The 14,212-nt window shown below is 40.7% G+C and overlaps 1 protein-coding gene across 1 annotated transcript in view; it reads right to left on the bottom strand.

Moving 5' to 3' along the window:
- Positions 1–387: 387 nt before the first annotated feature.
- LY86 (lymphocyte antigen 86) overlaps positions 388–14,212 on the bottom strand; it is a 29,795-nt gene continuing 15,970 nt past the window's right edge. The window contains exons 2-5 of the mRNA XM_081951384.1: positions 14,058–14,144; positions 11,424–11,552; positions 2,914–2,966; positions 388–1,618 (exon numbers count right to left, since the gene is read on the bottom strand). Coding sequence (XP_081807510.1) covers positions 1,535–1,618; positions 2,914–2,966; positions 11,424–11,552; positions 14,058–14,144 — 353 coding nt within the window. The 3' untranslated portion in view covers positions 388–1,534. The remainder of the gene's footprint in view (positions 1,619–2,913; positions 2,967–11,423; positions 11,553–14,057; positions 14,145–14,212) is intronic.

Here is a 14,212-nt window from a genome sequence, read left to right as displayed (position 1 = left end):
CAAATACAGATTTAGGTTATATAGATCATAACCCCCAATAAAAACTATTTCATAGCTGTGAACATTTCATTAAATCTAACTAACTTTTATGTACAGGTTATATATATTGCTTAGCTCTGTATATGTACTTCTCAAAGACAGGGAGCTCATGCTTAAAATATATTCTTGTGAATGGATTGTTTCCTTCAGCTGATATATTTATTTATTTGTCCATGAGATTTGACAGACTACAAACCTTTCCAGAAAAGAACTTTTTATTTAATCATGTGGAAACAAGATACTAAATTGTAGCTTTTGTGTGGGGGAAACAAACAAAGTTATTTCTTATTTTGTTCAGCCCAGTAAACCTCACAATGAAACCAGAACAAAATTAAGTAGGTAAATTCCCCTCAGGTCTCCTGAGCAAATGGCAGCCTTCCATCTGACTAAGCTGATTTCTTGGCTGAGGAGTATGTTCAGAGAAGGCCCAATGTTGCAGTGGATTTCCAAAATGGCATTCCCTCCATACAAGCACAGATGAGACCAGCTTACTACATGGACTCATCTTTTTTCCTGGAAGAGGGTGAGGGCAAAATTGCTCATTTATTGATCCAGTTGGCTGTGGATAGCAACAGTTGCCCATTTGTGGCTTCATTAGCTTGCTTTGCCAAGCCTTGTTTTTCAGTACATGATGTTTTCAATGTAGTGCTGCAGACTCCTACTAGGAGTGTGGATCTCTGTCATTCTTACTCTTCCAAAAAACTTATTTTCACACAAGGTTGTCTCCGCTGGTGACATGGTCAAAAAGACCCAGATGGTAGTGTTAATCACACAGTGGTGGCCACATCTGGACTTTTTTGGTTGCTCCTGCATAAATCCCAAATGTTAAATCTGAGCTGGACTGATGAGGGGGAAAAGGGCATTCAGTCTTGCTTTGATGGGAATGGGAGTTAATAGGAAAATGAACCTCCAGGAAGAGCGTTACAGCAATTTGAAAAGGGAATTTCTCTGGGAAATTCTTTTTTGTGTGAATAGACCTAATGGAGGCACAACGCATACAATTTTAACAAAATGTTTCGTAAAAGGTAGCAGATTTTTACAGAAAGTAAAATTAAACATACAATGATGAATCATTTTGAATATATCAGTTCATTCAAATTTTAACAATCAAGTGAACTCAGTCAGCCTCCTTTTCCACTCTTCAGCATGCTATAATGGGTAGATTGAAGTAAGCTCTCCTTGAATATCTAAAGCTTAGGCTGATTTTAACTGTTCTTCTCAAAACTAGGTAAATTGGTGAAATTGCAAATGGTAATCTGTTGAAATAATATGAATTCATTTAATGATACTACTTTTGTGATACAGGTGGTCCTCAAGTTATGTCCATTGCTTCAGTGACCATTCAAAGTTACGATGGTGCTGAAGGAAGGGACTTACAGCTGGTCCTTAAAGTTCAATAATTTTTTTTAATGAACGGTTTTGGGTATTGAAAGAAAAAGTTTGGGAAGCCCTGGTCTAGGCAATGCCAGTTCAAAAAGCAACAAACAGCAACTTCTCAGTGATTGTTGATATAAAAATCAGCACAAATAATTGTGTGACGGTCTTCGTTGAAGAGCTGAGCTGTTATATTAAATTCGCCCTGTAAGAAAAAGAAAGGAATGAATATGTTCTGAAGAAATTAATTAATTTGTGGAGACTACCACTTCTCTTCCAGAATGTTACTGTGGCTGTAGTTTTTTAATTAGTCAAATTAGTCAAGAACCTAATATATGGCAATTATCCAAAGCAATCCTGCAACTGAGGCTGGCATTGAAATCAACTGAAAACTAAAACTTTCGAATGACTTAAAAAAGCCCAATAAGGTGAGATTGTTTTAACTGGGCGAAAGTGCTCTTTTCCTCATGCTGCTACAGCATAATTCCTTGAAGGCTGGAAACAATAAATTCACAGGCAAAAGGAAGACAAAGTTACAGTAGAACGTCTGGTCACGAAAGCTTCTGACCACAACCAAATCAGGTTCTGACCAAAAAATTCACAAATCCCCCCCCCCCCCAGCCAATTTCCCCTTCTGTGCCATTTTTATTGCAAGTGGCAAATTTCCAAAGTTAGGTTCGGCCCACGACCAAATCGGTTTGTGACCAAAGTTATGGAAGGAATTATAGTCGTGACCAGAGGTTCTACTGTATTTGCTTTAGCAAAGGGATCTGAGAATCCAGTTGTCTGAAGATTCACCATTTACATCTGCTGGTTTTCTGCACTTTGTAAACCTTAAAATATCAGGATAATATTGGGGCTCTTGGGGTAATAAGGACAGAAAGATGGTCCTCTGTAATGAGCCGAAGCACAGAAATTTGGGCATACCAGGGGTTGTAACACAAATACATACCCATTTCCTTGGCTCAGCTGATAAGGAGGAGAGCCTGTGGCTTAGTGGCTAACAAATCTGCCTAATATGTAACACAGCCCAGGTTCAAATCCCAGTAAGGGTATGGCTAGCTGATGAGAGCTAAATAGCTTGAAATAGATCTATACTATCTACATTTGATTTGGTTTGATTTATACTGAAACTTAATGAAAGCTTAAAATTCTTAATGATTCTCCTCTGCTGTCTTTAATTATCTTTGTCTGCCACATTAGAAATTACAATGCACCGTAGTAACAGTTTTCTCTAGAGTATTCAAGTAACCCTGGAGTCAAGCTATGTATCTCTATCCTGCGTAGTTGTCAAGCAATGATATCAATTGCTCCCAGGTTGTCCTATGAGAATACATGATCCTTATGCATGAGATTTTACTAGATAAAGTTGCGACAACCACATTCCTCTTTAACATGTCTTACTTCTCCAGTACATTCATTTCTATTGCACCCTATTAGACATTTGACAAAAAATGTTTTCCCTTCATAAAATTTAGAAAGAATTAGGAAAAAACATACTTGTGGGATGTTCTCCATGTTCAGAGAGACTGGTCCCGTGTAGTAAATATATTCTGCAAAACAAACATTTCCAGTGATGAGCAAGAAAACTGGGTGAGACGGCACCTATTTTATACTGTGAATGCCATGAATAACCTCTATGATTAAAACACCCCGCATGTACTCATAGAGAAACGCTCTCTTGGATGGAAACCAAGAATCAGATCCCTGCTCAGTAATTAATTTAGATGCAACATTACTATTCTAATACAGACTTGACATGCTGTCTTTAGCTCTCTGAAATAATGAGCTGCTGAATTTTTTTAACAATACTGTTCCTGTCTCTTTGTGTATGGCTTAAAGGTTAATAATAGTATTTATTAACACGTAATCTTATATTTACGGTGGTTTTTTCAAATCACAGCCAATAGCCCACTTCCAACTGACTCCACTGTATACAAATTTCTAATCCTTAAAAAATAGTAAATATTTAATTCTTTGCACATGTCAGACAATCTTAAAAGGCAACCCCTGACCCACACAACCTTGTAATGACCCTGCAATAAGTCAGCATAGAGGTTACCGAGAACATGCATTCTTTGTTTTTGTCTCTTTATTACATAGACACAATAAAATAATAATCCTCCCAATCAAACCTAAAACATGAATCATAACTCAAGTCAAAAAGTCTAATGAAACAAAAAGGCAGTTCAATTCTACCACCATTGCCCCAGTGTCCATCTCAAGGGAATAGTTTTTGTCACTCAATAAAACCCTAGTACTGTGAGGCCAATACACTTTTGGGGAGCTATTCTATAATCTCTTGACCACTATTGAGGTCTATCTCCAGGCTCTCATCCTCTTAGTCTTTCAATTTCCTTTATTGTCTTTCATAATAGCCTAATCACATGGTAAAAGGGCATGAATCTCTGTTGTAAGACTTTCCAGTCCAAGCAAGCTACAGGTTGAAGCTGGGATATGATGCCCTAGCTATGGCTTCTACCTGCTGCCTAAGCAGAGACTTAAGTCCAGAAGATGAACCAAGTCATGAATTTGCTCTTTCAGGAAGACTGTGACCCTCCCCAGAAGAGAGCCTACATACTAACAGTACCCCCATCATGTTGGAATTCAGTTTAAACTTGTTTTGTCCCATTCAATTGCTAATATCCTGAAGATTCCAACTATGCCCACTGTGGCCCATGGGTGGTGATATAAAACAGGGGAAATATTCATATATTGATGATATTTTTGCCTTCCGTTCAATTGTGTCTGATCTCAGAGATTGCCTGGACAAATCCTTGCAATTTTCTTGGCAAGACTTTTCAGGTTTTGCTATTGCCTACTTCCTAGATCTGGGAGAGGGGGACCGGTCCAAGCCCCCTTCCCCCGATGGGTTTATGTCTAAGATGATACTTCAGATTTCTAATGAGTGGAGTGACCAGGAATTTGACTATTCTTCCCTCAGGAGTAGAACTACCCACTCAGAAAGGAGTAGGATAACCATGTGAAAGTGCCTCTGACCCCAACCCCTACAAATGGTTTAAAGGATACCATGGTGAATGTTACTAAACTCTACCTAGGCACACTTGCTCTATGGATGGTCCTAAATCAGGATATTCAGCAGTTTCAGTCCTATGTACAGGAATGAACTCTTCCTGGAAGGGATTCAGATAATCCAAAATATTTATGTAGTTGATGCTCTAATGACATTAGCATCCTGCAAGTACCAGAGCAAGGACCCTATCAAGATGCAGAAAATGGAGAAAAATATAATGAGGGAAAACTCTGTGTGCCGCTTTCAGTCCTTGAATGAAAAAATAATAAACATAAAAGGAATAATCGTAGGTGTGGAGTAATAGAGTCATAATACAGCCACTGAAAGAAAGCGGAGTCGGTCAAAATATTCTAGGAAAAGTAAAGACTGCAAACACATATTGCTTAAAAAAAACCTGTAAGCAGACAAGATTTCTAAACAGATGAATGACAAAATGAATCAGAATTTTTATGTAATAGTGAGATAATACCGCATTGCATTGCTGTAACTGTTTCAACCAAGATACCTTACTCTCAGTCTATGATTCAATGAATAGTCTGTTAAGTGCACTGAGGGAATTAGGTTCTTTGTTTAATGATCATAAAACTATTTATAATTCTGGTGTAGGTCATGCTGCATATGTGCTCAGAAGTTCCTTACATTCCCCGCCTAAATGTTCTTGTTTATCTTTCTGATTTTTCCACAGAGAAAGAATAATAGCAGAACTATGCGTGCATGCTTTAAAGGCATCCTGAAACAACAACAACAAAAGGCAGAATGTCTACTAGCAAAAAAGCCTCTTCAAAGTTTATGTTTTGTTTCAATCCTGATCGGTGGCTTTCTACCAGCCGCCTCAGCTTGGCTGAGCTCCAGACTCATTTTGGTTTCCCTTCAGTGTTTGGCCAGAGACAGGGTGGGGCCAGGATTTCCTTTACAATCTTCTCCTGGTTCCCCAGAGGGCTGGTTTCTAATGAATATTTGTGTGTGTGTGTGTGTGTGTGTGTGTGAGAGAGAGAGAGAGAGAGAGAGGGAGGGAGGGAGGGAGGGAGGGAGGGAGAGAGAGAGAGAGAGAGAGAGAGAGAGAGAGAGAGAGAGAGAGAGAGAGAGAGAGAGAGAGAGAGAGAGAGAGATGTGCTCTTCGCCCCCAAATGTGGTACTGCAGAACTGAAGGATATCAGGGAAGGGTGCTGACTCAACTCGAAGGTTCTTTCCCCTTTGGTCAGTTTTGTAAAATCTATGGCAGTGAACATTTTTTCTCCCCCTCCCCCTTGATCTTGGAAATATGGTCTGTGCCAGTGGTGCAATTCAGACGGTTCTATCTGGTTTGGGCAAACCAGTAGCGGTGGTGGCGGGAGTCTCCACCCACCCGTCCAGACATCACATCCCGCTTTTGACACTCTGCGCATGCCCGGAAAGTCCTGCGCATGCACAGAGGTGGTACATGCTCACATTTGCAAACCGGTAGTGAAGAGAAGTTGATTTCACCCCTGGTCTGTGCACATGATATATATGATTTTCACTCTTATGAAATCATTGTGTACGTTTCAGGGAATATTACATATGTTTCCAAGAGGCAAAAAGATAACCAAACTGGGTACTATAAAACTAAAGTTGCTTTAAAAAAAGAAAAACTAATATTCTTCCTGAAAAGACCCCCATTTTATCTGGCGGATCAGTTGTCTAGTACAGATAGTTCTCGCCTTATGATCACAATTCAGCCCAAAATTTCTGTTGTTAAATGAGACATTTGTTCAATGGATTTTGCCCAATTTTTCAACCCTTCTTGCCACAGTTGCTAAGTGAATCACTGTGGTTGTTAAATTAGTAACATGGTTGTTAAGTGAACTGTCTTCCCAGTTGATTTTCATTGTCAGAAGGTCACAAAAGGTGATCACATGACTTTGGGATACTACAACTGTCATAAATATGAGTCAGTTGCCAAGCATATGAATTTTGATCACCTGACCATGGGGGATGCTGCAATGGTTGTAAGTGTGAATACTAGTCATAAGTCACTTTTTTCAGTGCCATTGTAACTTCAGATGGTCACTAAATGAACTGTTGTAAGTTGAAGACCATCTGTATTGATGAACATACAAAGCCTGCTAGATTTATAGTAATTCTGATGAATGAGTGTGCAAAATTTATGGCAGAACAATAAATAATTTAGAAGGTATTTTTAAAAACGTTAGTGATTAAATATTTTAATAAACTAATAAATCACATTTATTAGTTTTTATGGTCCTAATAAAGATGGTTTTGGTTATATCTTCAATTGATTCATGTAATCCAATCAGAAATGACATGTTATAGTATACATGATTACTTATATTACTTCCTTAGTATTTCCTTTCCTTTTCAAGATTCAGAACTTCTGAGTCCTAAAATTGAGATGGTCCCTGTTTGAGAGAGAGTCTCTCTCTCTCCAATCACATCTAACGATCTCAACAGGTCCTACAAGAATGCACACATCCAACCAGTGACGTGTGGTGAGGTTTATGACTGGTGAGGCACTGACACAGTGCTGAGTTTCAAATATTTTTAGACTTGTGGACTTCACTCCCAGAATTCCACAGCCAGGCATGCTCAGTTCCAATTTAAAGCGACAGCATTTGTTTTTCTCCTTTGCTCCTTCTTTCTTTTTCTTTTTCTTCTCCTTCCCCTCCTTCCTCCCTCTCTCCCTTCCTCCCCCTCTCTCAAACACACACACACACACACACACACACACACACACAGAAGTTGGATTGGACTATCTCTCCTACCCCATCCCTCTCTCACTCACTCTCAAACAAACCCCCCCACACACAAAAGTTGGAGTGGATATCTTTTCCAGTGGCTTGAAAGCAGCTCCTCTGCCATTCCCCCCCCCCCCCATTCCCCTGCTGCCTTTCCCAAACACCTCCACCATTGCAAATGCAGCCTGCTGTCTGGGTGGGAAATGCCTGGAACACAATAAAGCCCAACCACTCACCTCCTGCTGGCAGGCTGAGGTGAGAGGAGAGGCAGAGAAGCTGGAGGGGAGTTGATCCGAGCCTTCCAAAAGAAAGGAGCTGGGGGGAAGTGTGTGTACTACAGCATGGCTCTTTGCCTGGCTTCCTGCCTCCTCCTGTGGTCTCCTCAGTGCTCGCTTGTGCTCTCCCTCCCCAAGTATACTTTGATTGCAGGTGGAGCCACGTTGCCTTTTCAAACTTGTAATCAGTGAAGCTGGGCTAGATTTTTATAAAGTTTTATCCAGCTGTGTGTGTGACAGAGAGAAATGAATGGGGGCCTGGGGAGGAAGTCACTACACTTGGGGAGGGAGAGCACCAGTGTGGTTAAGCAGAGTCATCCACAGTGAGGCAGCAACTAGCTCAGCTTTTTCCTTTTACTTTTTTTTTCATGATGAGAGTGGTGAGGCTGTGCCTCACTTGCCTCACCTGACTGCACGTCACTGCATCCAACACATCCACAAAGGAATATCATCTCATGGGACCCAGGAGGAGAGTCATGGCAGCCGCCCTCTGGATCATTACTCTTCCAGTTGGCAGGCTAGCAGAAGGCCAACATAACTGGCCTTCCAGAAGGACCTGAAGATATGACTCTGCCATCTGTCCTAGGAATCTGGTAGTGATAGTGTGGCAAACTGGTGAGTTTCAATTTTGTTTACTACCGATTCTGTGGGCGTGGCTTGGTGGGCGTGGCGTGGCTTGGTGGGCGTGGCTTGGTGGGCGTGGCAGGGAAAGGATACTGTAAAATCTCCATTCCCACCCCACTCCAGGGGAAGTTTACTGCAAAATCTCCATTTCCTCCCGATCAGCTGGGACTCGGGAGGCAGAGAATAGATGGGGGCGAGACCAGTCAGAGGTGGTATTTACCGGTTCTCCGAACTACTAAAATTTCCACTACCGGTTCTCCAGAACTGGTCAGAATCTGCTGAATACCACCTCTGGTATGGCACCAGCAAAGGGGACTGTATTTTTAATAAACATGTGTTTTCCCACTGATTATATTTTGTTAAGCCATCCAAGGTCATGTATCTGAGATGGATGGCTATGTAAGTTGAACAAACAAACGAAACAACAGCGCTTTCTACTTGTCTGCATAAGGAACTGTTTGTATGGCTTCTGCAATAGATTGCCTTTCTTTCTCTTGAATTTTCCAGAGGTTTTTTTTTTAATTTCTCAGAATGAGGTAGCTGTCAGGGAGATTTGTGTGCGTATGAGAATTAAAGTTTGTCACCAGACTCATGTCTATAATTTGCATGATTGTGTGCTTAGGTGGCATTTGGTTATTACTGCCTGATATCTTCAAGCTACATAAAAATTGTGCTCGCAGATCCTCCCAGCACATCTTAATGGATGGATTATGGCATCAGCATGAAGGAAGCTCACAGCAATGTATTCATGATTATAACTCTGATTAAGATGTCAACATGGAAGACTTAAGATACCGTTGAATCTGTTTGATTACCTTATTGTGCTATAAATGATGCTCATTTCGCGTTTGGTCCACTATCTATGTATCAGAATTATTAAACAGAAGAGGTGATGTTAATCAGCCGGTTAACCAAGCAGAAGATTCGTCAATTCTAATTCCTAACTCAAATTCCTAAATCTGTTTATAAATCCTTCTGGGGGCCATGGCTACTTTTAGCAGAGCTAAACATCTGAGTTCCCCACTCCCACTTTGGTTACCCCTTTCATTTGATTTGGGGCAAAAAATCAAGTAGCAGATAAGAAGTGGCACACATCCTGCAGAAAAGAGAACAAACACACTTTCAACGTTGGCTGATCTGGAAAAAGGTCAAAATTGATTAGTACTCAAATGGAAAACCATCAGGAAAGCCCAAGAATAGGAAATTGTAAAAAAAATATCCTGGGAGAAGGTAATTCTAATTAGTTCTACATTATTGATAAGAAAAAAAACACCCTGTTATTTGACTTTGTTATTAATCTCAAGGGAGAGTATAACTTTTTATTAACATGCAATCTTCTTCAACTTTCTAACTATGAAAATAGATCAACACTTATACTCTCAGAGCTCTTATTTCTGATTTGCTTTTTTGTTTTTCTCCTCTGTCTCCTCTTATTCCGTGCCTTCAAATCACTTTTTTTAAAAAATACTTCTGGTGAAAGCCTGGAGAAGTTCCTGCATTTTTCATGACATCATTTGCCATTGCTTTCCGAGGGCTAAAAGAAAGTGATTGGCACAAGATTACGGGCTGGCTTTGTGTCTAAATAGAACTAAAACTCACAGGCTTCTGGTTTCTAGCTTGGTACCTTACACTACTACACCAGATTGATTGTCTCCTTATAGTCATGCTCTTTTTTCCCTAATTAATCAGACATTAACTAGAGATAAATTATTTGTTTTTGTATTCCTCACTACACTTTATGTTGTTGATTCTCAAGAGGTACTCAACCATCACTGCAGTATAAGTGGAAACTCATCCCGTATATAGCATTCTATTTCTTCATCTGGTTGTATTTCTTGTACCTCAGTTAGCCAGAATTCCAAGTTTTCTGTTCAACCGCTAGTGGGTTGCTTTGGATTCTTCCCTGTTCTTAGGGCTTTCCCCCTGAAGATCTTTGGTGAACTTGAGTTCCTCCGAGCTCGCTGATACATCCCTCTTTTGAATGGATATTTTCAGTTTCCTCACTGATAGTTTAAAATTGCTATTAGCATAATATATTTTCAGGTATGTATTCAATTATGTATTAGTATTGTCCAATTGTTGTACAATTAGTTAGAACTTTCACATGCCTGTCTTAAACCCCCCCCCCCCCGATAATTTTGCAGACAGCATTTGCCTTGAGAATATTTCTTTAGGATACATGACTATCTGAAATTTTCTACTGAATATTTTGAATATAATGAAATATCCCCTTTCATTATTTACAGACTTTCTTTGTTACAACTGATTCTGAATAAGGTGAGGTAAAAACACAACAAACACAGTATAGCCTCCACATATCACAAATCAATAAAACCACCTATATTAAGATACTAGAATAAAACACAGTCAGCGAAACACAAATAACAACTTCCAATAAGTGGGGGGAAAAAACAAGCATTCAGAAACCAGGACTGATTTCTTAATAGACTTTTGAAATGACAAAGAAGAAGCATTCTGGCAACCATTATAGGAAATGTGTACTTCTACCTCTCCGGGTAGAAGCTAAGGGCAGTAATATTCCGGGGAATATCCTGGAAGTAATGGAGCACTTTGTTTGTGAGTCAAGAACCCAGCTTGGCTCTTCCACTGGCAAGTCACCTAGTTGGCCACAATTGAGGCTAAAATTTCTGTTGCCAAGCAAGACAGATGTTAAATGAGTTTTACCCCATTTTATGACCTTTCTTGCCTTAACACATGTTAAAGGAATCACCACAGTTGTTAAGTTAGTAACACGGTTGTTAAGTGAATCTGACTTCCCCGTTGAGTTTGCATGTCAGAAGTGTCAGGCCTGGAAGCCATCTTTTACCTTTGAGTCTTCAGGCCTGCCACATTTTCTACTGTGGGAATATGGGAGGGGGGATTATACAGAGTGTGGGTGATATTTAGCCATAACAACATTCTTTCTCAGAAAGTTAAGGTCATCTGGCCCTGCAGCTGTGATGAGGTGACTGAGGGGGGGGCATCTCCTGTTTTGGATGGTGTCATGTGATGGACATGTGGGTGCTGGGCAGGGACTTGAACTTTCGTTTGGGTGGGGAAAACCTGGAAGCTTTCTGATTCGGGTTTTCCCAGATACGTCAATACGACATCTCTGATAAAATGGAACTTTGAGGGAACTCAAGCCTTGGAGCCTTCCTTTGTTAGGGGTGTTACTTGGAACCCTGACAGGAATCTCCCAAAACGTGATCACATGAGCCAGGACACTGCAACCGACATAAATACATGCCAATTGCCAAGCATCTAAATTCTGATCATGTGAACATGGGGATGCTGCAACAGTTGCTAGTGTGAAAAATGGTCATGTCACTTTTTTTAATGCTGTTGTATGAAGAAAAAAATTACCTCCTTTCTTCTTTCCACAGAATTGAAACAGGGGCTGATTTCGTTCACAAACTTGTTTGCTGTAAAGTGGTACAATCTGTCCATTAATAGTAAAACTGAAATCCACAGAGAGTTCATTGATGGCATGCCCTGTAGAACAGATATAGTAGGAATGTTATCAGGAAGTACACAAGAACAAGGCCTTGCCACTTTGCTTAGTTTTCATAAAAGGAAAGAGAGAGAGTGATAATGCACATGTGTGTGAAATGTGGTTTATACAACATGTCTCACCTATGGTGAAGCCCCAAATTTAAAGCAAGTGGACACTCTAACTTACATCCAATTACTTAAGAGAAATATCTACATTGGGATGTAGTGGGAGTTTGGTTTTGATTTAACAATTACAAAAGCCATCCTCAGTAAGTTTCATGCTTGGGACAAAATTATCATGTGGCTCAGACTGGCTTAAAAACCTATTTGATTCTTGCAAGATCAGAGTTGAACCAAACTGAACTCTGGTAAGTCAAGGCAGGACAGATAGCTAGATGTAAAAAAACCCAGGCTACCCTGTAGATGGACGTCACAGGCAGTCATACTACCAGGAAGACTAATAGCCATTGATGCCCATGACTTATATGAATTGGCCCAATCTTTTCTTGAAGCCAGCCATGCCTGTAGCCCATACCACATTCAGTGTAGCAAATTGCAAAGTTTAATTGTACATTGTGTAAACATTTTTGTTTGTTTGTCCAAACCCTAGTTACCTTCCAAAACCTGGTTTAAGTGAACAAAATAGATTTTAAAAGACTGAGTTGGTTGCAAAAAACGTTAGGAGGCCATGTGCAACTGCCTCTCTTGGTACAACTGTATCTTTGTCATCATCATCTCAATTGCCCAGATTTCCTCCTTCCCTAAAGAATGTTGTTATCTTACATGCAGGCTGTACAACCTCCATAGCTTGTGAGTTTGCATAATAGGTTGAAGATTGAACTCCAAGAATTAGCAGGGCTGGTGTTATGTCCTGGCAGCCGGACTGTTTGAGGAAAGGGTTTCAGGTGTATTAATGAGTGAAATTGTTTCCCTAAACCAGCGCTCACTAACTTTTGTGGCTTGATAGCCCGGCTGAGGGAAGGGGAGAGTGGATCTGGGCTCCACGAATGACAGGCTGACGCAAACATGCATGCACCCGCAGTTCGACTGCAAGTTGAGCTGCGCATGCATGTACACCAACCTGCTGCTTACGTGAGCTGAGGTATGCACATATGTGCCAGCCTGCTGCCCACATGAATCAAGATGTGCCTGTGCTTGTGCACGCCAGCCTGCGGCCCAGTTGTGAATGTGCCATGGCCTGGTAGTAGGCCGAGGATTGGGGACCCCTGCCCTAAACCTCTGTGAGTCTTAAAGCTGGCAGTGTATCCTTAAAATCCTTCCTCAATTGGACCTTGGGGAAAGTCACAAAAAGAATATTGCTAGGTCATATTTGCATATTTACACCAAGGGACAGCATCTGTGATTTTCCAGATTAGCTGAGCTTTGAACCTCATTACCCTACAACAAGTTGAAGCAACTGCAAAGTCACGCCCATGAGGTACCACAGGGAACCTAAAAAAATATTCACTGCTGATCTCAGTGTTGCTTTTGAAAACAGCTTTTGGCACACTTTCCTTTCAGAAATATCCCTAATAATAAGTCATGTAACATTAATTCATCATAAATCCTTTATTGAGTTACTCAGTTAAGTAATCAGCAAGTGAGGATATGTGTATAATATATGGGGCAGTTATAAGCTTATTAGAAATACATATCTGGTTATTTCAGGGTGAGTACCAGTCTATTCTAGGATGTGGTGGCTCAGTGGCTAGGATGCTGTGCTTGTTGATCAGAAGGTCAGCAGTTCAGTGGTTCGAATCCCTAGTATTGTGTAATGGAGTGAGCTCCCGTTACTTGTCCCAGCTTCTGCCAACCTAGCAGTTCGAAAGCACATAAAAAAATGTAAGTAGAAAAATAGGGACCACTTTGGTGGGAAGGTAATAGCACTCTGTGCATCTTTGCCGTTTAGTCATGCTGGCCACATGACCACGGAGACATCTTCGGACAGCGCTGGCTCTTCTGCTTAGAAATGGAGATGAGCACCTCCCCCTAGAGCCGGAAACGACTACACACATGTCCGGGGAAACCTTTACCATGCTATACCTTTCCAGAAGCAAGCTTACTTAGCAACACAAATATCCCATAATTTCTCCTTGGCCAACGCAGGCTGGCAGAGTTGGTGTGCTCCACCTCCCTTGGATTAAACAATGGAATCTATTAGGACCCAGGAAGTGTGCTTTCTCTATTGCAGTACCTGCCCTTGGAATGAGACATACCCCCCCATGCCCCAGATCATGTGGTTCCCACCCTGTTTGTTTTTATACGTGAGTGTATGGAGCAATTGGATGTCATATGCTTGTTTGTAAAAGTACTGTGTTTTTATTCTGTTTTCTCTTGGATTTTGTCAGCTGCACAGAATTGTCTTAGAACCTAAATCTAATGATAAAACAAATAATTTGTAGCTGATAATTTTAATTCAGGACCCAAAGCAGTCTCTTAACCATTGAACAACTGCCCATTTGTACTGTGATGCAGCACTACAGAGCAGTGAATTGCTGTACTTACTTAAAACAGTTGCTAATCGGATGTTAACATCTTTGCCGGCGATATAGGTGCAACTGTCAACGCTCAGAGCAATATCTTGCAGAGGATCTGCAGAGAAAAACAAGATGCAAAACAGGAGCAATTGATTTTACGGTAGTCTAGATAAGAGTTATGAT

Source organism: Natrix helvetica, assembly GCF_964273705.1.
Source record: "Natrix helvetica genome assembly, chromosome: 4".
Classification (NCBI taxonomy): domain Eukaryota; kingdom Metazoa; phylum Chordata; class Lepidosauria; order Squamata; family Natricidae; genus Natrix; species Natrix helvetica.
Note: the sequence above shows the minus strand (reverse complement) of the source record. Positions and strands in the feature narration are given on the sequence as shown.